A 25459-nucleotide genomic window follows, 5' to 3' on the forward strand; every position below is an offset into this window, starting at 1 on the left:
GATGTCAGAAAGTCTGTTTTTGTCATACAGTTTCTGAGTTCCGTTTTTATAGGGTGTCTCAAAAGGAAGGAGAATGAGGTAGAGGCAGCTGGCCACACATTTAAAGTAGTAGACTAGATCTCAGGCTTTGTTGCAACTTTTGTATGACATACAGGCAAATAATTTACATTCCCCTTCAATCATTTCCTCATTTTTACAGGAGACTATTATCACTTCCCTTCTCTCACTGGACTAGTCTACTGAAATTATAAAATGTCTGGAAAACAAATGGTTTCTGAGTTCTGAATATGTACCTACCCACGGTTCTAATATAAAATGATCATAGTTGAGGCTTAGTGTGATGCAAAATAGAATCACAGGGAGTAGATGATGTTCCATGCTGATTGATACCTAGTATGTGTGTATCATTTTCCTTCTGTTCTGAAAAGCAAGTTTACAAATGCCTTGAACATGTTAAAATAGAAGTAGAAAAACTGCAGTATTGCTTTGAGTTGAGATTGTTTACTCCTCTTGTATTCAGTCCAGTAGGAATCAGATACAATCTGATAATATGTAGTAAGGTTTAGGCAAGGCAAAGATATAGTCTGGGATGTTCAGGGACTGAAAAAGCAAATCTGGAAAAAAAGAAAAGAGGTTTTAGGTGACTGATACAAATGCCGATGCTGTGTCTTGCTGTCCTGCCAAGCAGAGCACATGGTTCAGGCTTCCTGGATTTCAGAGGCATCAGCTGAATTTGAAGCATGTTTTGAATAGTTTTGAAGGTGTGTGGCTTTGGTAGTTTTTTTTTTAAACTGGAGCATGGTCTTAATGAACATTGAGCCGAAAAGCTGTAAAGGTGCTTCAAGGTTGTGTTCTGAGGGCTGGTGAAATGCCAAGCGCCCACCTGAGGGAGTGTAGAGATGTGATTTAGCACGGTAATTATAGGTGTGGTGTTCCTGGCTGTAACCAATCTCTGGAGAAAGTTACAGCTAAAGTTCTGGTCTCATGATCACTTGACACTCAAAAGCATTGTTGGCAAGAGCTCCTAGACCTCTTTTCTGGAGTTAAATTCTGCTTGATCTTTAAAGAGTGTGTTTCTTCCCATTTACATTTTTCCTTTCTCACTCTTTTTCCTAGACGGCCATGCAGATCTGAGTGTTTAAACTGATTATAGTGTCACACCTTATCCCACCTCAGATGTGATAATATTTCATCACTAGAACAAGGCTGGTACTGGAGGCAGCTACTGAGGGTTGTGTTGAGCCTCTGCAGGTAACCTGGTGTTGAAAGGCAGAGGGACCAGTCCTTTGCCTTTGCCTAGGGCTCCCACCCACCTAATGTTAGCTCTGGGTAGCTGGAAGGTATTTAATATGTAGCATTACCTTCTTTCTGAAGTGCACAGAATTGAAAGGTGCCAATGTGAATGAGGATATTTTAGATACTTGTTAGTTTGCCATTTCAGGTTCGTCTTGTACAGAAGAGAAATAGTCCTTAGAATTTGATTTTAGATTCAAATGAATGTACCTAAAATGTGCATGTCCTCTGCTATTTTTTTTAAATGTTAGGAGTTACGTGTCTTTGTTATTCGGTTTACAGAGAGTTTGACTGAGCCTTGTTCTGAAGTTGTAAGAAGAATACTCCAGAAGTGTTGGCAACATGACGCGACTTGTCTGTTGATGAAAGTTGTTTTACTTGTCAGTAACACTCCCAATGGGAGTGCAAACTGTGAGACACTATTCCAAGGATCTGAATAATTTGATGAGTTACTGTGCTCTTCTGGGTCACAGCCCAAGACAGTGGGTTGTCTCGTTTTGTGTTTTCAAGCACTGACATGCCTGTGGAGTGTTTATGCAAGCTCAGATTTTTATTTTTAAACTAAAACATGGAAAATAAATGAAAAGATTGCTTAGGTATCACACTATATGTTTTGTTTTGTTTCAGGAATTCCACAGTCTGGTTTAGTCAGCTGGCAGCATTAAAAATTATCCTTGGTGAAGATTTAAATGTTCACGATAAAAATTCAAGGACTTAAGAAGGCTAAGCATTTGAAAATCATGGGCTCCAGGAGGCATAATTTTAAATTGTAAATGGGCAACTCTTTCTGTCCTCTGCTTTCAAAATACTGGGAAAGGTACTTCTGAATGAAGTAGCTGTCTGCAACTCAAATGCAGAGCAAGGACTTTTGTTTAGTTAATCTCAATTTTCTACAAATTGTCATCAGAAAATTTTGTACTATTTTGCACCATTTTTACAAGAAACTTGGAGGATAATCTAGTGCTGCAGTTTGTGACACTCTTCTTCTCTTCCAACTTGCGTCAGTGCCCTTGAGCAACATCAAAATACAATCACTTGGATTTATTCCATGGTCTCAGGAGTGTGGATTGCTGGGATAGCTCCTCCTTATAAGCAACGATGATGTCTGTGTATCGGGAAGAGTTATCATTATGAAACTCCTATTATTGGTTTGTCTCTCCACTGACCTAAAAACTCTTCTTTTTGGCATAGGTCTGCAATTCTAACTGTACACAGAAAGATGTGGCATATGTAAAGAAACATTTGATTAGGCTACCTAAATAGACACTAAAGTAACTTATTTCAAAAGTTGTTCTATGAAGCATAAGGACTTTAGGGTGACAATTTCTGACATGACTCAAAGCCTTTCTACCCAGGCTTGCTGCTTCAAACTTGTGTCCCACTGCCTTCAGAGGCCTGTCCAGCTCATCACAGGGTGAACTGCAAAGCTCCAACTCCCATTGCTTGGTTTTACTATTCTGTTTCCCACATTTTACTTGGGGAAAAAACAAACAAACAAACCCCAAAACAAAAAACAACCAAACCAAGCAACCAGGCAAACAAAAAAAACACAAGAGAAATGGAAGAAGCTGATTTAATTCAGACATTTAACCTATTATAATCTGCTTGGGGGTTTTTCTGTTAGTATTTTTTCTTTTTTCTTTTTTTTTTTTTTAATTTTGAAACAGTGTGCCACAAAATGTAAGTACTCCACAATTAATTTTTTTTGTATACATTTAGTTCGATGGTATTACATGTCAGCAGTCTGAAAATTAAACAGTAACGCCTTAGAATTAATGAATTACATCTAAGTAAATATTTGAGAAATACTTCCTGTCAGCTCAGTCTGAGGAAAGTAGATACACAGTGTGTGTCAAAACCACTTTTTTTTTTTTCATTCAATGGCTGCAAAATCACGCATCTATTTAATTATAATCTTTCATACATCATATTTTAGGAAGATACATGAGTGAAATGTGTGATAATGGAGAATGAGTCCCTCAGTGGTGTTCAAATTATGTTTATAGCTCAGATGAAAGTGTGGATTTAGGTTGCAAGGGAAACAGCATGGAAAGGAAGTACCTGATAGCACATGCTGGTTGGGATAGGGAGTTTCTGGAACAGTTCCTCTTCTTACAATCACTCTTCCCTATGAGGACAGGCTGAGAGAGTTGGCGTTGTTCAGCCTGGAGAAGAGAGGGCTCCAGGGAGACCTTATTGCAGCCTTTAAGTGCTTAAAAGGGACCTGTAAGAAAGATGGGGACAGACTTTTTAGCAGGGCCTGTTGTGAAAGGACAAGGGGTAATGGTTTTAAACTAAAGGAGGAGAAATTCAGGCCAGACAGGAGGAAGAAATTTTTTACAGTGAGGGTGGTGAAACACTGGCCCAGGTTGCCCAGAGAGGTGGTAGATGCCCCATCCCTGGAGACATCCCAGGCCAGGCTGGATGAGGCTCTGAGCAACCTGATCTAGTTGAAGATGCTCATTGCAGGGAGTTGGACTAGCTGACCTTTGGAGTCCCTTTCAACCCAAACTATATTATGATTCTAGGATGCCCCACCTCTTTTCACAGCTCCTCCAGAGCCTTGTCCTCAAGCTGAGGTGGTCTGCCAAGGAGAGGTTGTTCCTCTCCTGGTCTTTTACTTTTCTTCAGCGCCTGTCTGCCATTTAACTTCACTGCTTGCTTTTATCTTCAAGGAGAAAGTCCTTCCTACCAATGTGGTAGCTGCCAACTTGAGATCAAACTAATTCTAGCTGTAGTTATTTTTAACAGTGCAACATAACAATACATTATGCTCCGAATAGGTGGGGTTACTGAAAGCTTTATTTCACACTCTTGTGTACAGGCAAACTGACGGGAAGCAGATGTTCCCTTAGCGTGCTCTGAAGTCAGGCCAGACACAGTAAGCGAAACTTCCTTACAGGTACTTGGGTCTGAGTTAACACAAAAAAGCAAATGCAGAAGTAAAGGAATTGTCTGTTGCTATTTATTTGGTTTTGCCTTAGGGTTATTTTTAATTGGAGTAATTTCTGTTCCCTTCAGCAAAGCATCCTGTCAAAACTAGTTGAGTTCTTTAGAAGCTGGTTTCCTTTTCCACAGTATAAGAAAAATGATGACGTACTTCACCGACTGGTAAGTGATCACTTCTCTTTTTTTCCATTTCCTTTCCTAATCCAGCAGTCTTCTTCTCCTCTATACCTCATCATCTGAGCACCGTCTTTGGTCCGTATTGTTGGTTTTAGCTCTAAGAGTTTTACTTATTCTTCAGATAATATTGATTCTGATTTTCAGAGTTACCATGCCAGATAAATTTGGCACACAAGAACAGGAACAATATCAGTAGCCAGCTTGAAGATGTTCAAAATGTGGAAGGGAGATTACTATAAAATGTGTGAGAAGTTAAATGCATTCTTAAAAACTGAAAGGAATTAACCTACAGTGCAGCTGCCCCCTTCGGTGGGAGGCAGTGTGGAGATGCTGACTGAGAAAGTTCACATGTTGCAGCCTCGTGCTTCGTTCAAGACAGAAGCTCCAGAGCTTCATCTGAGTGTTGCTTCACCCTCTGTTTGAGCTTGTTAGCTCAAGTGTAGCAGCACCACCACCGCGGTGCAGCTCTACGACCCATGGAGCCAGCCTGACCTGTTTGTTTCTGCTCTGCTCTTCCACAGTGCTGCTGGATTTGAGAACAATGAAGCAAACTGAGGCACCTCTGTTATAATGCTTCAGCACAGTGTTACACATTAAGAGCAGATGATATCTTTATAGTGGTCTGGCTATATAACGTATAATACCTGTATGTTCTCATCTCAGCAATTCAGAAGCAGGGTGTGTGTCCATCTGCCTCACCAGAAGTTGTATTCTCCTGCTCCTGAATCCTGCAGGAACTTCTAGGACCCAAGTCAGACTGGGTGGGGTAGACCTGAAGCGTGATAGTTCTACCCCAGATAGTTAGAAATAATTTTATTCTGCCTTTACACCCCTTATTTTATTAGCAGCACCACTTCCTAGCCAGTTCAGTCTCTAGCCTGGGCTTGTCTGAGATCTGCTTTAACTTGCACCCAGCTGCTTCAGGTTCCTAGTCTGGTTTGCAAATGTCACACTATTCAGAACCTAAAAGTTAGAATTTTTATTTTTTTTTTCTACTACAATACAGGGATGATGTCTTCTAATGTAGCTTAAAAATGTTGAGCAGCATGAGAAGTTAGGGAGTTCCATTTTTCAGAGAGTTCTGCCAATTCCATTTGCTATGTCTTCTGCTTTATCTCAAGAGGACAAAATTCCCTCTGAAACCTCTCAATACTGATCTTTGGTTGACTTTTTTCTTCCTCCATCTTCCCCTATGAATCAAAGGTATTAACAGCTTATTTTAGCCTTACTTTCTTGAGATGGAGACACAACTGAAGAACACGGAAAGCATGTTTCTCCTGCTGGTTGCTGCAGCAGGGTACTGAAATGACACAGGATGCATCGGAGGAGTGCAGAGTTTCCTCTTGCACAGTCCTGAAACAAATGTTTTCCCATAAAAGTAGAATGCAAGTTATCTCAAGTGACATCGCTGTATGGAATTAAACTTTTGAGTAGCTGTCTTACTGTTTCATAAAGAATCTCATTTTGTCAATGACAGAACTAAACAGATTTAGTACTGTGAGTTGTCAAACTTCTGTTAACAGCTTCGGTTAGAGGGTTTTACAGGAATATTCTCCTTTGGCATTTGTTATGACATTCGTAACTTGAAGTGTTTTGTAATTATAGTTTGGTGCAGTATGCAAATTAAAATTTCGGGGGGCTTTTCTGATGGATATGTTTGTCTTCAAGATCTGTGTATTTGTCTTGAAGAACTATAGCTGTAGGAAACAAATTTAGCAAATGCTTATCAAATGGCATCAAAGCCACAAGTAAGTAACTCCCCACAGTTTGCTTGGAGTTCAGCGAGTGTGAGGTCTTCAGAGCCCCATGCTGTTTAATATTTGGATCAAGTTCCCTTGGGAAAGGCACAGAATCCTGCAGGAGAGGACTTGGCAAGCGGCTTGAGTCCAGTACATTGACCCTGTTGTGATTAAGTGTCCACAGGTGACATTTGTTAACTAATTTGTAATATCTCTCTCTCTAATTTTTCTTTGTTAATGACATAAATTATGTCATGACATTAAAAAAGTGTTTGCCGTTTTATTCATGATCTTCTAGCAGATATAGTATCTCTCTGATTCTTTTGATTCCAAATATATATATTGGCATAATCTGTGGCATGCTTCCAGGTATTGTTACTGTCTAGGTTAGGTCTCAAAGTCAGTGTGATGAATCCTGCAAGTCTGAACTGTTAGGTGGTATGTGAGTTTTTGAAGTTAAGCAAGTTTAATAAAAACAAAGTAGCTAGTTGTGATATATCCGAAATATTCCTGTAGTCCTTGGGAACAGATAGCTGTCGATAAAGTGTAGAGTGTCTGAGTGTTTTACGTGTTCTGCTAACTTGATTTTAAGAATTTGCATATTCTTTACTAATGCCTGTTTTTTCTCTTGCCTGTTTGTGGTAAGGATGTTGGATTTCGATTTGACACGCTCCGTACCATCCTGCAACAGGAAGTTCTGCTGCAGGAGGATGTGGAACTGATTGAGTTCCTTGACCCCAGTATCCTGTCTGCAGGGCAGTGTAAGCAACAAGAAAATGGACAACTTCCAACACTACGCTCCCTAGCAACTCCTAATATTTGGTATTGTACAGAGAATATCTACCACTGTATTCACTGAGAAACAAACAAACAAAAAATGTTGTGTGTTCCTTGTATAAAATGCAGCAATAAAGTCACAAATTTTTTTGTCAGGTCTTTTTGAGTCTTCAGTCCACTGCTCCCCAAATATATAGATAAGCATGTTTTTTCCCCTTGGGCATTTTATTGAAAGAATGAGTTTTAATCTGAGATAGCTACATGAACTTAAATGGATATTTACAAACTCTAATCCATGCTATAAGGAAGAACTAACATGGTCGATTAATTAATGAATTTTGAAAGCTATACAGTGGTGATTTTAATAAATGACACATGACTGTGTAAACTGAATTGGAAAGTGTTTTCTGTGCTGTGGTCTTCGTAAAGTATGTTGATAGTAGGGGAAGGCAATTAATTTTCGCAGATGTAGAACACCATAGGTACAAACTAAAGAATATTTACATATGATGCTTTCAGAGGCTGGTGAAATTCACCCTAGAATACTGAAGGAGCTGGCTGCAGCAGAGTCTGAGCAGCTGCCACCTGTATGTGAAAAATAACAAGAGCGGTGGGTATTTTGACAGAGTGGCTTATGGAGAAATGGACAGGAATCAGTAGATAAAAATAGCTCACAAACCAGCCCAGTGCTGTGTTTTCATGCATATCTTAGGAAAAGAGAATTATTCTGAAACACAGCAGGGTAAAAAACCTGACTGTTTAAGATGTAGGATGTCATTACTGAAGCTCTCTCTCAAACAAGAGAACTTTCTAATCAGATTTCTCCTGTGGTCTGTCCTGGTCCTAGCACTATTCATTGTTTCTTTAGCTATTCAGATGATTAAGTACACTTATAAAATTGGTGAATATTGCTCAGCTTACAGATGACACCAAGTTTTAAAGTGTTTTGGCAGAATGGAGTTCAAAAGTAGCTTAACCAAGTGGAGAAATATTTTGAAATCAATAGAAAAGTCAATAAAGACAAGTGTCCAATGCTACACTTGGGAAGGAAAAATCATATTAACAAACAACAAAGTGGTGAATCATTGGGCAGGCAGTACTACTTCAGAAAAGGATCTGCACAATGTTGCAGAGCATAAACTGAAAGCGTGAGCAGATTATCAAAAAATGGGAAATCTCAGCCTGGAGTCCATGTTATATGTTGTAGGATACAGGGGTTTTACTTTTCTGCCTGTTTCCCTAAGCCTTGTGGTAAAACTACAGCATCTGGTTTGGGATGCCGCAACTGGAGAGGCATAGGTAACTTAGAGTCAGTCCAGAGAAGAACAAGAAGAATAATGAATTTAGAAAATGTAATCTTTCAGAAACATTATAGAGTGTGTTAGGACTGTTTTGCCAAAATTGAGGCGGGATGGAATAGTGTTACAGTGTGTAGAAGGTAGTTAGTAGAAGGTGGTTATCAGCAGTTGTTGGTTGTTCTGTTCAGAAAAGGGAAGGATATGAGGAAAAATAATGCAATTAATTTGCCAATGATTCAGATTGGTCTTGGGGGAAATCTTTGGAACTCTAAAGATAGTTATGAGATAGAATAGCTATCTGGGTGGGTTGTAGAGTCTCCATTTTTTCCTTGTCTATTTCTGATGATCTGGATTAACCAGAAACTGAAAATGGACAAAGTGAGCTCTTAAATCCCTTCCAGTCTTTCATTGTTGCAATTTTTTTTTTTTTGGGGGGGGAATTTTTTATTTTTTGTGTACCAAGGGAGTTATAGACTGTGTGTCTGTCCTTTTCGAAGTTAGTTACATATCTGTAATATTTTAACCCTGGACATTTGCTGAAACCCGTCAATAGCCTTGAAGAGTTAACACTTCCAGAGTTTGTTGAAATATGACTACACAACTGTCCAGAAAATAGAAACCCAGAGATCATGTCTTATTTTAGAAATGGGAAAGCATTCCTTGTGAATACTTCCAAAACTAAACACAGGATGCACAGCTTTAAGGGGTGAAGAAAGTGAATATTTGTCATTAAAAAGATTCTGAAAAATTAAAGCTGTTTTACATCTTGAAGCCCATATCCTATCCAACTCTGTGAAGACTGTCATAATTTTATAAAACTACAGCTAAAATACTATATATGAAACAGAGTGTATTTTCTAGCAGCTACAACTATTTTTGTTGCATTTTTCTAGGTGAAACTAACAGCTTTATGAAGTTTTCGAAATGTCTTTGAGAAATAACTGAACTGAGATACTAGTAACTCTGTTCTTTAAGGATTTTCAAAAACTGCCAAATTATTCAAAATTATTATTCAAGCCATTTTTACAAAAATGTGTTAAAAACTAGTAGTGCGTTGCTGTCCAAGTTAAATGAGTCAGAATCTGGAAAAAATAAAGCTGGCACTACTTGAGGGTTCTGTTACCAAAAGAAACATGCCCTTCCCTACTGTACTCTTGAACCTGGAAGTACAGATATTCCAGTTCCTACCCACCCTGCCTGATAATGCTGAGTAGCCAGTTTTTTTTTCTTTCTCTAATTTTTTTTCTTTTTTTTTTTTTTAAAGTCATATGTGTAAGAGAAACTGACCTTTCAAAGTGGTATATTATTCTTTTACTCGGGCCATTAACAAGCCGGATAAATGTTTCCTTAAGTATACTGACCAAGCAATATCATGTACATATACATCTAAATCTGCTAGTAGGAGTTTTTGGTGTTTATAGCTGCCTTCAGGACCTACATAAAAGCCCTGTAGTAAGGTGTCGTAATCTCAAATGTGACTGAAAGCTTCATGATTTTCCCACTTGTTTGACCTCAGGAATTTGTGGCTGACGGCACTTTCTCTTTGCAGGGATGTCTCACTGTTGCTTGCCTTTGTAAGTGCGCTGCTTATGCTTCCTTCGTGGTGTAAGGATTCATCGTGGCCGCTGTGGGCAGTAGTTCTGCTTGTCTATGTTGTCTTTCGAGTGTGGGGCACATGGAGGACAGCCAAGCTGCAAATGTCCCTGCGAAAATACTGCATCCAGCTGGAAGAAACAGTGGCGAACAGCCGAGCTTTTACTAATCTCGTGAGGAAAGCTCTACGACTCATTCAAGAGACTGAAGTAATTTCCAGAGGATTTACCCTGTGAGTCTGTATTTCACTTTGTTTAATATACAGATCCATTCAAGCCAGCCATCTCCTCAAATTGTCTTGTTACACCGTCTCCCATAACAAGTGGAATTACAGAAAAGCATAATACTTTAAGCTTTTCATTTACATAAAATAGTATAATTACTTTTTATAATAAAAGTATGAATTCTAACAAGTCAGTGTTAAAACCCTGAATCCTGAAAGAGAATTAAAGTCTCACAAAACTCATATGCCTTTAAAATCTTCTGCTCTGCTAGCAATGAAATGCATGAAGAAATAAATTTTGAACGAGTTTAGTTAACTATTTTGGGAGTCATTTAGAAGATTTTTTGTTTGAGGGGTTTTTGTATCTTGTATTAACAAATCTATGTAAATAAACTGACCTGCAAGTAATCGTTGATATTTTAGAAAACAAGAGGATGTGAAAACCATTCTATTTTTATTTAACAAATAACATTCTGAAGTAATGAGAACACAACAATCAGCAAAGACCATCAAAGGTCATTTCCCACCTCAGAAAAAGTTTACAATACTTTTTCTTATTGCATACAATTGTTGAGATGCTTAAAATCTTGAACTATTTACTGCTGAATTTACCTCTCATCCACTTAAGGCATGTGAAAGTATTCCTGGTTATTTAGCTCTTGTAGCTATTTGGTAATTTTTGCTAATTTGCTATGTGAAAGAACATGAGAATGTGTTCAGTGAATGCAATGATGTCAAAGCCAACAGGCCCACTTCTGCGCACTCTCATTGCCTTGTATGCTCCTCCCTTGTAACAGCCTGTGGTTTGATACGTACCTGTGCCAGTTAGACTTAAGGTTAGAGGAGGTGGGACAGCTGGACTCCAGTCGACTTCTTTCTAAAAACAACAAATAAATTCCCCTGTGTGCACCAAGAAATTGTTTGTTCGTGCCAGGCGAACTACTCTGCACTCAGGCACACGTTTTTACATGCAAGCTTGAAACTGTAGACTTAACATTTTGAATTAATTTTCCAGCTTGAGATACTTTCAGTATGCTTCACTGAAGAAATGTTTCATTCTCCCTTTGGAATGCATAAGCATGTCTTCAGTCTGCCTAGCTATGTGTTTTGTTTTGTTTTGGTTTTTTGCTGAAGAAGCATATAGTTAAGCAATAGGCTGTCTTATCTTTGCAAACGGGTTCTCAAAAGAAATTATTGTTAGGACTTGTCCAAATTACAGATGAGAAAAACATTTGGATCTTTTCCTAAGTTTAAGCAAACGAACTTGTGGTCAATGTCTAAATTGCTGGTGCCTTGTTCTTTTACTACATATCTGAGATAACAAATTAACAAGAAACAGACTGGTCTTTAAGCTGATGCTTGATCTAATAGCCTCTTTACTTAAAACTCTGGCAAGCTTTTCAAAAGTCTTGGGAGTATGGATGGAGTGGGAGAAGTCTGACACTGCCAGCATCCTCGTTGGAACAATTGTCCAGTATGAAGAAGTCATTGCTGTACAAGATCGGGTTTGGTTGAGCCTGGAGGAAGCTCCAACTCCAGAGTGTCTCCTTTCTGCATCCACATATGCAAGAGATGCTGCTGCACAGGGCACCATGAAATTCTTTGCTTGAGACAGCACTTAATGTGTGATCCAAAAAAACTAGCTACCCCTTTTTTCTTCCAGAATTTTGCTACTAATACATTGTTAATATATTAGTACAATGAACCTTAGCAGAACGAAGTTTAGTACCTTCTCCTGTAGTAACCTTGTCAAAGCCTTAATGCTTGTTCAGAAAGAGTCACATGGCAATAGAAATGGTTGCATCTGCAAAGTTACTTGTGTCATTTTACATCCTGAAGGAACGGGATTTCAATCAGGTAGCACAGCACTGTGCTCAATGATATGTATGCTGCTGCTTTAATATCCTGCTAGCTCAGCATCCCTTGGACTGTGTTTTAACCATGTTGTGAATGGAAAGGTACTGAAGTTGACATTTAAATAGTACTGAGTTCAGGTTTTGGCTAGCTGCACTTAGCTAAAGTCTATATGGCAAACCCAGGTCTGCAGATTTGGCCCGAAGTTCCTTGCATTCCACTGCTGTTTTTTCTCCCCCTTGCACCATCCATTGCTGCATTCTCCTAGGATAACTTACATATGCTTTGAAATATCTGTGGGTTTGCTTTATTCTACCATATTTGCCCCATGTTGATTGATATTTGGCTGTCTCTATAAATGCTAAGTTTTTCTTGATGAGGTTTTGGTCAGTTGTCCACTGGTTCACTGGTTTGCTACTATGTGGTAGTGACTGCTATATGGATAACCATTTCAAGCATTGTTTTGCTTTCATTCCCCTCCCACCAAAAAATCCCACAGCAGCCACTTAGGAGAGGAACTAAGAATGCTGTCAGGCCTCTCTTATGTTAGCAACTTGCAAAGCCAACTGGATATTTTGATTTCAGACTGGCCTTCAGAAGTGTTCAACGCTGCTGTTGGCACTTCAGGTGTGTCTGCGTGGTACAAGCTCTGCAATGCAGAGATGGGCAAGGCTTCGCCAGGGTGGTTTAGCTTACGGAAATTGTGCAGCCAAGGTAAGGCGATACTTTACTCAGGCAGAATGGCAGTATTTCTGTCTAATTGCCTCATTTGCAATTAGACAAATGAAGGCTGATCGCAGGTTGCAGCTTGGAATTTCCGTTGGGTAATGAAACTATGTCCGTTGTCTTGCACATTATAAAATGAAAATGTAGGAATACATAATGAAAGGCTGCAGCAATAAGCAGCAAGTAGTTATTTCCTGGTCTGTCACTGAAATAATTAGCTTTTCTCCAAATTCTCCCTTTCTACTGTATTTTGATCTAGAATCAAGCTCTACAAGCACATATTGGTGTATGCAACATCTTCATAGAACTGTTTTCATGTTGGAGTGCAGTAATAGGATTTAATTAACATGTCTATACAAGTTTGGTTGAAGTGGAGAGCCTGTTTAACATTTGGCTTATGAGATTAATGGAGGAATAAGGCACTGTTCTTTACAAGTAAAATGGTTTTGGAGCAGTAGTAAAGAGGAAATTCACCCTTAACCTTTTTTTCTTCTTGCTATTTGTGGCTGATGGGCAAAGCTGATAACATTTTCTAAGTCAAATTAAAGTGTGTAGAAGATAAACGGAATATTAGGAAGTTAGGGATATGGCATGCCTGGCACATAGACATTTATAGCAAGTTATACTAATTTAAGAGTACTGGAATAAAGAATTATTTTATTAGAAACAGTGCAATGAGCCTTCCCAGAAGGGATAGCAAATTATTTTGCTGAATACTGGTGGTACATGCTGTGCATGAGTTGTGCTAAATTTGTTCTGTTTAGGAGCTGGCAATGCTTACATCACTGTAGCAGAACATACATCTCTTTTTTTATGGTAGAAAAATTTTGGTCCTTTTCTTTGAGCGTGCTTCTGACAATTCACCCAGGGCTTGAGTCTACAAACTGATGTGAGAGTTTATCCATAAACATTTCCAGTTGTTACCTTCAAAAGCTGGGGAAATGTTAGAGATTGGCATGTACTACATTACATGCTGTGTTCCCTAGTGAAACGTATGGCAAGACTAGCCTTTTAAGTTTACATTTGGAAATGAAAATTAACAGTTTGTTTTTATTTTATTCAGATTCTAAAGGACTTCATGAGATGTTGTATAAACCATTTTTAATATCACATACTTTAATATGGTACGCAGATATTTTAATATGGTGTTTCAGCTAGTGTATTCAACATGCTGCAGTATTTGGCATGAATCTCCTTGTGTTAATCATATTTAACATGCTGATACGAGTCCAGCCTTGCTCACTGGGTGGGCTGCATTGCTTTTCATATTTGACAGTGAAGGCAATAAGCTATTTGCCCTCCCGGTCAATGAGCAGCGTGGTCCCGCTACACACATGTGGTAGGACTGACATTTTTCCAGCAGGGTCGGGTCTGCTGCCTTGCTCAGCTCTTTAGCTTTCTGCATAAATAGTTACCAGTACAGCAACCCACATCACTCTTGCCAGGTATCCTGTGTGCTTTTCCATTTTAAGTGACTGTGGCCATGAAATCACCTCCTCACTGTGCCCTGGGAAAGGTGAGAGCAGAAGCAGCTTCCAGACCCCAAAGAATTCATCGCCATTCATCATCCCGTTGTCCACACTATGTCCATTCCTGAGCTGATTCTAGTGAAAACAGTCCCAGCAAGTAGGGTGCACCTGGGATATTTTCAGTGTCTCAGTCATAGGTTTGGCATTAGACTGTATATGAATAGATATAACTGGATATTAATATTTTCTTTTTCTTTTCTACAGCTTAATGTTACACAGACATGTTTAACATTCACCCAGTTCACAATTCAATTTATTAGCAGATGAGGCAATTTCTTGCAGTTCTAAAGCCATTCTGAAGTATATCCTAATAGGCAAATGGTACAGTTTCTTATAGATGGTAGAGTCACCTGTATATGTGGACACCAAAATATGTTTTCAAATATGCTTGTATAGTTGCATACATTTCATGTGTTTACCTGTCAGTCTCACACAAACACAGCTGTCATTCAATGCATGATCATAAAATCTATGTCACCGCTCAAATAATATTTCTGTTGACCTAGAGGAGATTCTGCATGGAGAAGGTTGAAAGAATTTAGTATTTTGCATGAAAACCAATATGTAGTAGCACGTTTTTTTCATCAAAATTTTTTTAAATAACAAATTTGCATATAAAGAGGCCTCTGTTAAATATATGCGTGTAAAAACTTCCAAAGCTGACAGTGGGCTTGTGATAGTTTTGTATCAGAGATAATGTTACGGCCTGTCAACCCTTAGTGTATCATTTTGGAAAACTGTGGAGAAAACAAATCTTCTCAGGAGTTTTGTCATGTCTCAGATTAGAATAGCATCAGTCTGTCTACTGAGGAATCCTGGCTGCTTATCTGAAATTTTGATTAAATATATCATTGATATGATGAATTTTTGGTTTTGCTCTCATAGTCTCAAAACTTTGAAAAAGTTTCGTAAGTAATGGAATAAGAAAACTGATGTACTGTATTTTAAAAATACTTTAGGACATCTGTACAGTTGTATCACATTTTACTTTTCAAGTTTGCTTGACAGGGTCAGTGCCGCTTGCCCATTTAATAAAGCTGGACAGCATCCTAGTCAGCATCTTATTGGTCTCCGGAAAGCTGTTTATCGATCTGTCAGAGCCAACTTTCGAGCTTCAAGACTGGCTACTCTATACATGCTGAAAAAATATCCTTTTTTGTGAAAGCCCACAAGTTCAGACATTCCCTGTTGCCTACATGTAACTGTGCCAATGTTTAGAGTTAGTATGTCTAGAAGCATACGATATCTAACAATATATCTAAACAAGATAAAGAAAAGGTAGCACAGTAAATTGGAGCTTTTGCTTGGTTTGGAACATTCTTAAAATTTTTGTCTTTTTGTGTACTGTGCAGTGTCAGATAAGATTCTGTGGACTGAAAACATTGTCCCAGTTACTGACAACTGTACATTTGGTGTAAGTACTGATAATGCATTTCAGAGTCCTTCAGGACTTTGTTTTATAATTCCTCTTAGCCATCTTTTCCCCTTGCACCAAAATACTCTCTTCTCTGAACAATATGGCCTTTCACTCGACATCCTCGTGCTCAAAGGTAAGTTGATTTCTTGTTTCAGACATGCTGGGTGAAACTCTGATTACATTAATTAGCTAAAAGGCACATTTAAGAGCAAGGAGTTTCTAGTCTTATTCAAAGCAAACACTTTGTTCACATACCATTGTGTGAAGCACCATCTGTATTCCTTTGGTGAATTGTATACACTTTCTTTAATGGCATTAGCATTTCAAGGGTCTTTTTCTATGTTTGTTGTGCTTATTGTACCATATAGGATATAACAAGGTCTTTGCTCTGCATTATAGCAAAAAATAAAACAGGTATGTTTCAGATCTAAAAAAAACACATGCAAATGAAGCAAAAGCTGGTAGTAATGTGAATGTTGAAAATCTGAGTTTACAAATTACTTGTTTTGTCTTCCGGCATCATAATATTTGACTGATATATCTTGCCTGGCAAATGGATGGATATGTTGCATGATGACGTGTGCACACACAAAGGCACACACGAAGCTGCCGGTGCATGCATTCACTTTGAAGGAACTGAGTGTTTGCAAAATAATTCCATGTGAAGGGAGAGGAATCCTCATTCTGGGCTCAAACCTTCAGTCTGGGCTCTGAGGAACAAGGTGTATTTGCTATTACATAGCAAAGAAAGAAAAAAATACTGGTTCAGACACGCTGATAAGAGCAACTGAAAGCTGTCTTGGAAATAATCAAGAATCACTTCTAAGAACATGGAATTAGGAATCTGAGAACAGGATCAGTTAATGTAGCCTTCCCAAATATCCTCCAGCATGAAGTCAGCCCAGCAGTGGTTACAACAGCTGTGTCAATTGTTGCTTTGGCTGGGGAGGTTACAGGTTCAAGGAATATTGATGTGTGTTAGACTGTCCACTAGTTTTCTAAATGCTAACCTTGAGGAATGGCTTTTAAATTAAGGAATGGGAGAGATTATAGTTTTGTTTACTTTGGATAATTGGACATTTGTATCTGTCTTTGAGAAATTTTTAAGATGGAAAATTATCATGCAGATATCACAGTAGTAATGGCCAGCAGAAATAAATGACCAAAAATTTACTGAAGTTGCATGTATACAGATAGGTTCTTGACAAATAGAAAGAGAAACGTTATATTTGTGCAGAATGTAGTGGCAAAAACAGTGGTAGCACGTGAGCTGAGATGCAGGCTGGGCCAATTCCGCAGTACATGAAAAACTTGAAAGGAAGGAATTTAAATGTAAGGAGGGTGAGTAAAGGATTCCTTCTCCCCACCAGGATAATTAACAGCAGCTTTAAGGTGGTTCCAGGTTGCTGTAGTTTGAATTTTTCGCTGTGTACCATGAATACCTGAAAATATTACGTGAATTACATGGGGATTGATGGCAAGGAACATCTTTCAAATAGATTCCAGTGCCTTGTACAATCAAATAGGGCTCTTAGGTTGTAGGGGCCAAAGATTCCTTCATGTCAAAAGCATTTGCAGCTGCCACTTGTGACAACTTTAATGCCCTTGTCTGTCATCAGATTGTTAGCACAAATCTGGCCTACAGCAAGGATAGAGAGGGGCTGGAGAGATTAAATAAAGGAGTGACGTGATAAACTGAAAGAAAGGAATGTTGATAAATTAAAGAAAAGGAACTTCCAACCAAAGTCTGGAAATGAGATCCCAGTTCTGACTTCTACAGTTCCTTTTAGTAAGTTCGGCTTTGCACAAAATCAGAAGATATTCTAGACCATAACTCCTCTAGGTTGAGTATGAATTAATGAATTGCTATTTGAAATTTGCTTTTTCTGAGCACTGAGAGAGCCATGAATCCAGTAGCACTATTAGTGATTTATACTGGCAACAGCAAAACAAAATGCTTTTATTAGCGAAAAAAAATCTATTAGATAAGCATTCAAAATATTTAAAATTTGGATTAATATTACAAAATTATATTTAAAAAGCAAACCACTATTTTCCCTGGTTAGTCATAATGCTGTTTAAATTAACTTTTTTTAAAAAAAAACAAACAAACAAACAACTGGATATTGCTTTGTATTTTAATTCCAGAGCTCATGTATCTCTGTATTTAGGCAAGCAAAAACTGAATTATTTTTGCTTGGAACAATTTTCAATAGGAATTTAATATGCAAAACACCTCCTAGTCTCCAGGGCAACAAAAATTGAATCTTCCCGGCTAATACACTAAAGGTCAAATCTTAGTTCATTTTTAACTGACAGCTGATCACTCTTTAGAGTGCTTTTTCTCTTTGAAGAATAAGGAAGTAGTAATTTCTTAAGACTCTGAGCAAATAACATAAGACTGCTTTGAACCACAGAATATGCATTTAATGGAAGCATTTGTGTGCATGTATGAATGGGAAATTAACTTCCACGTCACAGTTTGCTTTCCTTGGTTGACGGTGTTCAGCTGATGCTGTAATGTGGCTGTGGTGCTTGCCATTCAACAACAGTGGTGAGCCTTTGACTCCAGAGACCCTTTCTATGTGATGTCCAGTCATCAAAATAAGGTCCCAGTCTGTGATTGGGCCTTCTGAGGGCTGTACAGGCCTACAAAAGGATGATAATCTGAGCTCTGTCCTCTTTTCCTTCATCCTTGTGTTTCTTAGAATAAAACCTGGAAATCTGAGATTGAATTTATAATGCAGTGAAGATAATTGTTGCCTTAAGACTATGGTAAATGTTTCTTGAACAGAGACATGTCTATTACTAGATACAGTGGTTAAAGTATTGTAGAAAATGGTGTTAAATTTACTAATGTAGTAAAAGTTATGCTTTGGTTTAAGCTTTCATTTAAAACCTTATATATTTGGAACTTACTAGAAATATCTGTAGCTGAACTACTTTTTAAGCTTACTATGTCAGAATATCCCTTTCAAAAGTCATTTGCAACGAGATCAATTTACTCTTTTATGGCTTACTAAGGACTGATCATTTTCTCTACTTTGACAATATGCATTTAAATGTGCTTAACAAATCAGCCAAACAGCCTCTTATAGGAACTGTTTTCTAAGGCAGGTTGCATGTGCGTAATGCTAAGTCAAAAAAGTCTTCAGAAATAAGCAATATCTATTTCAATGAGTTATTTTTTTCCCAGAAAAAGGCATTTCAGTGAATGATGTTGTACATACAGATGTTTGAGCTAAATTCTACTGTGAATTTTCATACTTACATTGTTTTAAAGCTAGACCTTTAAAACTATACAGTAAAATAATATTTAATCTTAAAAACATCCATAGATTTGTATCTCATTTTGTCAACAAATGGAAACTGCAAAGATTATTGTTGCTTTATTTTACACTGCCTGGAGAGATTTTTTTTTTTGTTATTAGTAATCTTAAGTAGGTTGCTAAGCATATACTTTAATGTATTTGATTATTTCTGAGATAAGTCTCAAATTCATACTTTGAATCAGTAAGACCTGTTGGAAGCCAAAGGGAAACTGCTTTGAACTTAAGCCATTTGCTTTATGTTATAACTTCAAGAGAGACAAGGAAGAAAATATACTTGAGGGGCTGAGCTGATAACTGGTGGGCTGAGTCTTAAAAACTGTCTGATCTAAGTATTAATCTTAACTGTAGACATAAATGAGTGACTAAGTAAAAATAAGTTAGTAAAAACATCTTAAATGTTAAGGGATATATTGATATATATCCATAAACCATTGAGTGTAGATTTTATAGCCATCAGTATTATTTCTCCCACCAAAAAATATCTGCAGCAAATTAAGGTTTTATGTTAACATGTCTCAAATGTGTGAGAAGGGCATCTTGTCTCATGAACCCATTACAGCAAATTAAAAACATGAATTCACACTTTTATTCATGGCAACACAAATTGCATAAATGCGATATGCTATCGTGACTCACTTCCATAAAGCTACAAGTTTAGCAATATTTGCTTGCAGCTAATGTGGCCACTTATAGCTAGACAGCTGCCTGCAGTGAGCAGGATAAATTAATACTACCCTAGTTAAATTTGTTTCCATGTAAAATAGAATAAATACACAATTTTACTTTAGCCTTATACCAGGTGTTTGTATCAAGCTTGATGGACCAGTAATTTAGTGAGACGGAAAGTCAAATTCCTTACATTTTATGCAAAGGGACAGTTGGGTGCTTGCAGAAACAATTCAGCATTTTCTTGTGCCATTCTTATTCTGATTTGTTCATATTGGTGAGAGTACCTTGCACAAAATCATGCAAGACAAAATCAGAAGGGAAAATCTATTTAATCTGGAAGATAAAGGTATGGCAGGATGCAATGCTGAAAGCTTAAACTAGAAATTCAGCATTTGGGGTTAAGTATTTACAGGGTGTTTTGCAGACAAGTCACTACTAGTTCAACAAATCTCTGCATATACTCCATTGAATTGTGTAATAGCTCAGGCGATACTTCAGTCGGCGGGCTAGTTGCTTAATATTTTTATACTTAACAGCCTTGTGGGTTCTGCGTCATGGGTATCTATGGTTTATTTACTGATTTAATTATGTACAAGCTGGATGGAGGAAAATTTGTAGTTGATGTTAGTGAATGATATTAATAGTCTCATCCTCAGCAAGATAGTGTGATACTCCATTTCCATTGAACTAAACTGATAGGTGAGACCTGGGCATTGGACCATATAAACCAAAAAGCTTTAATTTCGTTTTAAGTGTAAGGTGGTGTTCTCTGATGGTAAGGTGTAAGTAGTGCTATAAAAACAGACATTTAATAGCAGTATTTTAAACTGAATGATACCTTACCCATTAAGGTAGAACGGAAATGTATTCTATGTCTTCAAGATGCACTGAGCACAGAGAAACTTGAAAATTTTGTCTAGTAAATCTAGTAAAAAAATCTTCCTTCTCTGTTGAAATCTAGTTATTGCATCATGAAATGCTAGAAAAACACATGCCTTTTAACTTGGGAAAGACAAAGCTCACAGAAGAAAACAGTAAGCTAAACAAAACTTAGTACCCTCTTCGGGTCATAAAAGCCTAAATCAGAAATCCGATGCTGGAAGGTACAAGTAAAGGTACTTGGGCATTTTTCAGTGCAGCGTTTCTTCTGTGACCAGCCAGTTCATCACATGCTTTCTCATCCCTTCCCGCCTGGTGAGCAGGTGAGAATTTCATGAAAGAGCAGCTTGGATGTCTCAGGGATATTGTGAAGCTCTCCTGATAGATCTATAGGTGGGAATGTGCTTTTGAAGAACAAAGTCTGAATATTAAATTGTTGAGTACAAGGGTACATTAGCATTCTTGCTTTTCTACAGGTGAATAAGGTCAGCCTCCTTACAGAGGTTAGACATTCCCTGTACAGATATTTTGTTCTGGATTTGACGGTTTACTATTCTGTAGCTTTACCTTCTCTTCTTCCAAGCTAATAAGGGACATAAGTTAAACAGATGAATGAAATATTTTCACAAAGACATAGAAAATTTTAACTAACATAGGGTTAGTTACTATATTTTGTCTTTAATAGAAAACATTAGCACTAAAAATACTTATAGTTTAGAGCAAAGCACATGAAGGAAGTGTGTTTGTGTGTATATGTGTGTTTAAACGTTAAAAAGTTTTGTGCTTAGGAAGGCAATGAGAAGCATGGGATCAGTTCTCTGCTTTCATCTGTCCCATAGAAGTGGGAGTGGGATGGCTGCAATAGAGGAGACCAAGGCAGGGGGTGCAGGAGTACACAGGGTTGTTCAGCCTGGAGAAGAGAAGGCTCCACAGAGACCTTATTGCAGCCTTTCAGTACTTAAAAGGGGCCTATAAGAAAGAGGGGGACATTTTTTAGCAGGGCCTGGTTGTGGTAGGACAAGGGGTAATGGTTTTAAACTAAAGGAGGGGAGATTCAGGCCAGACATGAGGAAGAAATATTTTACACTGAGGGTGGTGAAACACTGGCACAGGTTGCCCAGAGAGGTGGTAGATGCCCCATCCCTGGAGACATTCCAGGCCAGGCTGGATGGAGCTCTGAGCAACCTGATCCAGTTGAGGATGTCCCTGCTCATTGCAGGGGGTTGGACTGGATGAGCTTTGAAGGTCCCTTCCAACCCAAACTATTCCATGATTCTATGGTTCACCTGAGACATAATATCCCTAAGTGGCTCCTTTGGTCAAACCGTACATTTGAGAGGCTCTCTCGATTTTTTTTTTTTTAGCATTACTTAGAAATTCACGTGTCCAAAGTGCTTTTTATAGTGTTCATGCTGTTGGAAATGTCTTGTTGCGGGAAAAGATTAACATGGAATATAACTACTCTGAGAGATAACTGCTCCTGAAGGGTTTTGACCTGACTTCTCCATCTCTGGTGGAGTTCCCGTCCTCATCCCATGTGCTCCATCTGCTGGGCATGCTGTCAGGTTAGCTTAGAATAGACACCGTTTATGTGAGGCAGCTGCTGATGGCAACAATAATATTCTGTTCCTAATTAATTTGCATTGCAGGTTTTTGTCAGAACATTTAATGGGCTTCTTTCTTCCTGGAGTTTGGGGAGAAACTAGGGAGAAATGTATTTGCTTGCTTAGAGCCTGAACACTTAGCATTGCTGTTTCCTGGGACTCAGATTATACATTTTTTTAAATGCAATGTTCTACTCAAATGGTAAAAATTTTCTTGAGCAAATCACTTTACAAGTTCAATCCCATGACAGTTTAGCGTGTGGTAAATTTGGGAGGGAAAAGTGGGTCGAAGTTGTAGCTTCCCAAGAAAATGTATTAGTTGGACAAGAGACAAGTGCTTTAGTTGGCTTTATTTTCCTGAAGAGATGAGAGCATTTGACTTGTAAATCAAAATACAAATGGGAAAAAAATCCCATATAGTTTAAATTAAGGTCTTGTTTTCTTGAATTCTTTACATATATTTGTATATACGTTTATGTGGAACAAATGGGATTATGACCATAAGTTGTAAGTTTCTGTTTTAAAGCAAATTTTAGTATTTTGTGAGTGGGTTAGTATCAAAAAAGTGCAGAAATCTTGAACTGTTCCTCTTCCCCCTTCCCCAGCATGAGGTTAGCCTAAAATTAGTGCTATTTTAAAATAAATGCTGCCTAGTCTATGAATTATTTTTATCTTTCTCTTGGTATCAGTTATAATATGCTTGCTTCCTATTCTTAAACATTTCTGAGGACTAGAAATGTATGTTTTCCTACTCAGGATTTAAATGCGCTGAATAGTGTTGATAGATAACAGTTCGCCGCTGTTCCTTCCAAGATCATGGTGGCTTTACAGTGATGTAATCAATAAAATTAATGGTATGACAATCAGGGAGTTCCTTTTCTTCACAGTACTATCTGAAATGTCGAAGAGCAGTTACTGTACAGGTCTCTGAGGGGTCCTTCCACAGACCAAACTCGCAGGGAATTCCCATCATCCTGAGTTTGGTCTGTAACACAGGCTGCCTTTGAAAATTGCACGATTGTTCTCCTCTTTCCTCTGTTAAATACAGGATTTCTGGTTTAAGGCTGACATGAGCTACTTCTTGGAAACTTAATGTTTAAAGAGAAGATACTTTCCTCACTTGAAAAGGATGCAGGGATTTTTCATCCGTTTCGTTTCTTTTTTTATGTGTTTGTATTTAGATGGAGGTGTTTTGTCAATGTCTTCTCTCTCATCCTTCTAAGAGCCTTTGTAACTCTGAATAAGGTTTGCAAAATGTTCAATAAACGTGATTCAGGTGGATTTGGATGGAATGTATGTGCTCTCATACAAATTGCCAGAAATAAGAAACCTTATTAGGTGTTTTTTTTTTCCCTTTTCTGTGTGTTTTATGTGGAAGTCGCTTTGTTAACCACCTTAACTCCAGCTAAACCTACCCTCTGAACTCAGAGAGTGACAACGTGACCAGCTACATCTGCGTCGTCCCATTTAAGGAACTGGGCCTGGGCCTGAGCGAAGAGCAGGTCTCTGAAGAGGAGGCACACAACCTCACTGATGGCTTCAGCTTGCCTGCGCTCAAGGTAACCTCTCCTGGTGGGACACAAACATCCACACGGGCTCCTTGGGGAACATCTCTTTGAGTTGTCATGAAGCCCTGTGGCTTGTACGTACTGGCCTGTAGTAACACAATCAGCTGAGTACGAGATGGAATTGGTCTCTTATCGTGTTTCTACATTTATTGGCGCTGAGGTGATTTCTGTTTGCATGTAGTTGAAGAGGAGGAGTTGCACAATACAACACTAGGACTTTTTTCTGCAAATCATGTAAATTCAAATCAGTGCTTTATAATCAGCTTGATCAATCTCCTTCTTAAATATGATTTTTTGCTCTCTGATTTCACTTGATCCCAGCTGAATGAAATAATTTCCAGATTTGTACTTACGGCTTTTTAGCTAATCTCTTGACTTGAATAAAAAGAGACACAGCTGAAGATATAAATTAGTTGTAATTGCCAAAGGGAATAGCTGCATTTAGTTACACTGAGGAGTAGAAATCATAAACTTAGACCCCCTGCTGCCATAAGCCAGTGTGGTTCTTTGATCTCTGAAAAACATTTAACTGAACAGAATGACAACCACATAATGGCCTTTTTATCTATTTTGTTTTGAGATGTTAAGTATTTCTAATTTGCGTGAGTCAATGTTTGCAATTGGAAATAAGATCTAATTTGAATGCAAGCCTTCTCTAATGGTTCTCTACCAAAGCAGTTCCCTTTTAACATTGTTTTTTTAATGGAAAATTCAGTTATTATGTGACTTTTATGTTTTTAGGGGGTTGGCTCTTGTTGCATCTTATTCACTTAATTCCTAGACCTTGACTTCTTTTGTTCTGACAGTGAATATTACCAGTAACAGTGGTTGCTAAGCTTTGAGACTTTGTCTAATTAGTTGTAAGCTAAGAGCTACATCAGATGGAAGCTTTTGGGATTTTATTCTTGCCTTTTTATTGGTGGAACCGTGCAAGCCCACTTGTTGATCCACTTCTTTTTAAGCACAAGAAGCCAGTCAGAGTTGCCCAAGCTTGTAAGCCTGGTCTTTATTTACCTGCAATTTGCAGTAACTTAACTGAAATCTGTTTCAGTTAAACTGGTTGGGGTGCTTTGTGGGTACAAGTAGTAAATCTCAATTTACGTTAACTGGTAACAGCCAGTGAAGTAGGCTGGGTGTGGTGTAGCTGAACCAAGCTAAATGAACGTAAATCAGGCCTAAGCAGATTCCTGAGTAGATCATAAAATAGATATACTTTGATAGCCTTGGGATGGATTGTGTTGCAAGCCCTGCATTTATGTACAGTCCTCTTTAGTTTGATTTTTTTTTTTATTTGAAAGAACTTGTCTTTATATTAAAATGCAGGTAGAATGCGGACGTCTGTCTAGATTTGGGTAATATTTTAATTTTCATTCAAGTCCATGTCTATGCCATATGACAAAAGTAACCTCTGTCTTTTGGCTACCTTGTCCTTCAACTAAACCAATTTAAAGAGTGCAAATGTTTGGCTTAAGAAAAAATACTGATTCAAGCTGAGGAGAACCAGCTGCATGTTTTGGGTGAAGTTTAAATGTCAGTAAAACCATCAGAAGTTATTGGCAGAGCATGTATTTGCAATCCTAAATACATTTGGAATTTGCATTTCTCTCGTCGCCGTACCTTTTTTCAGGTAGGTATTGGATTATTCTTTTCAGTTCCTGAAGTTCACTACTTTTGTATGCTACTTTTTCACTGCTTCTGCCCTACGTCTGGAGGAGGGGATTGGTCTTCTGTTGTGTTTATCATAGCATGAGCTCTTGACTTTCTGTCCAGGGCATCACACCTTCAGGGACACTTGGATTGATTGCTGCCCATTCGTTTGGTTTTGGTTTTTT

At 38.1% G+C, this 25459-nt stretch overlaps 1 protein-coding gene across 4 annotated transcripts in view; it reads left to right on the forward strand.

Moving 5' to 3' along the window:
* The window catches only part of VEZT (vezatin, adherens junctions transmembrane protein), a 68428-nt gene that overhangs the window by 18418 nt on the left and 24551 nt on the right, over positions 1-25459 (forward strand). For 2 of the 4 annotated variants that reach the window (XM_065837113.2, XM_065837130.2), the window contains exons 3-7: positions 4315-4404; positions 6805-6980; positions 9783-10058; positions 15155-15304; positions 23471-23618. In XM_065837113.2, coding sequence (XP_065693185.1) covers positions 4315-4404; positions 6805-6980; positions 9783-10058; positions 15155-15304; positions 23471-23618 — 840 coding nt within the window. The remainder of the gene's footprint in view (positions 1-4314; positions 4405-6804; positions 6981-9782; positions 10059-15154; positions 15305-23470; positions 23619-25459) is intronic. The other 2 variants (XM_065837121.2, XM_065837139.2) reach the window with 1 other exon arrangement.

The sequence above is a fragment of the Patagioenas fasciata genome, chromosome 1 (assembly GCF_037038585.1).
Source record: "Patagioenas fasciata isolate bPatFas1 chromosome 1, bPatFas1.hap1, whole genome shotgun sequence".
In the NCBI taxonomy this organism is placed as follows: domain Eukaryota; kingdom Metazoa; phylum Chordata; class Aves; order Columbiformes; family Columbidae; genus Patagioenas; species Patagioenas fasciata.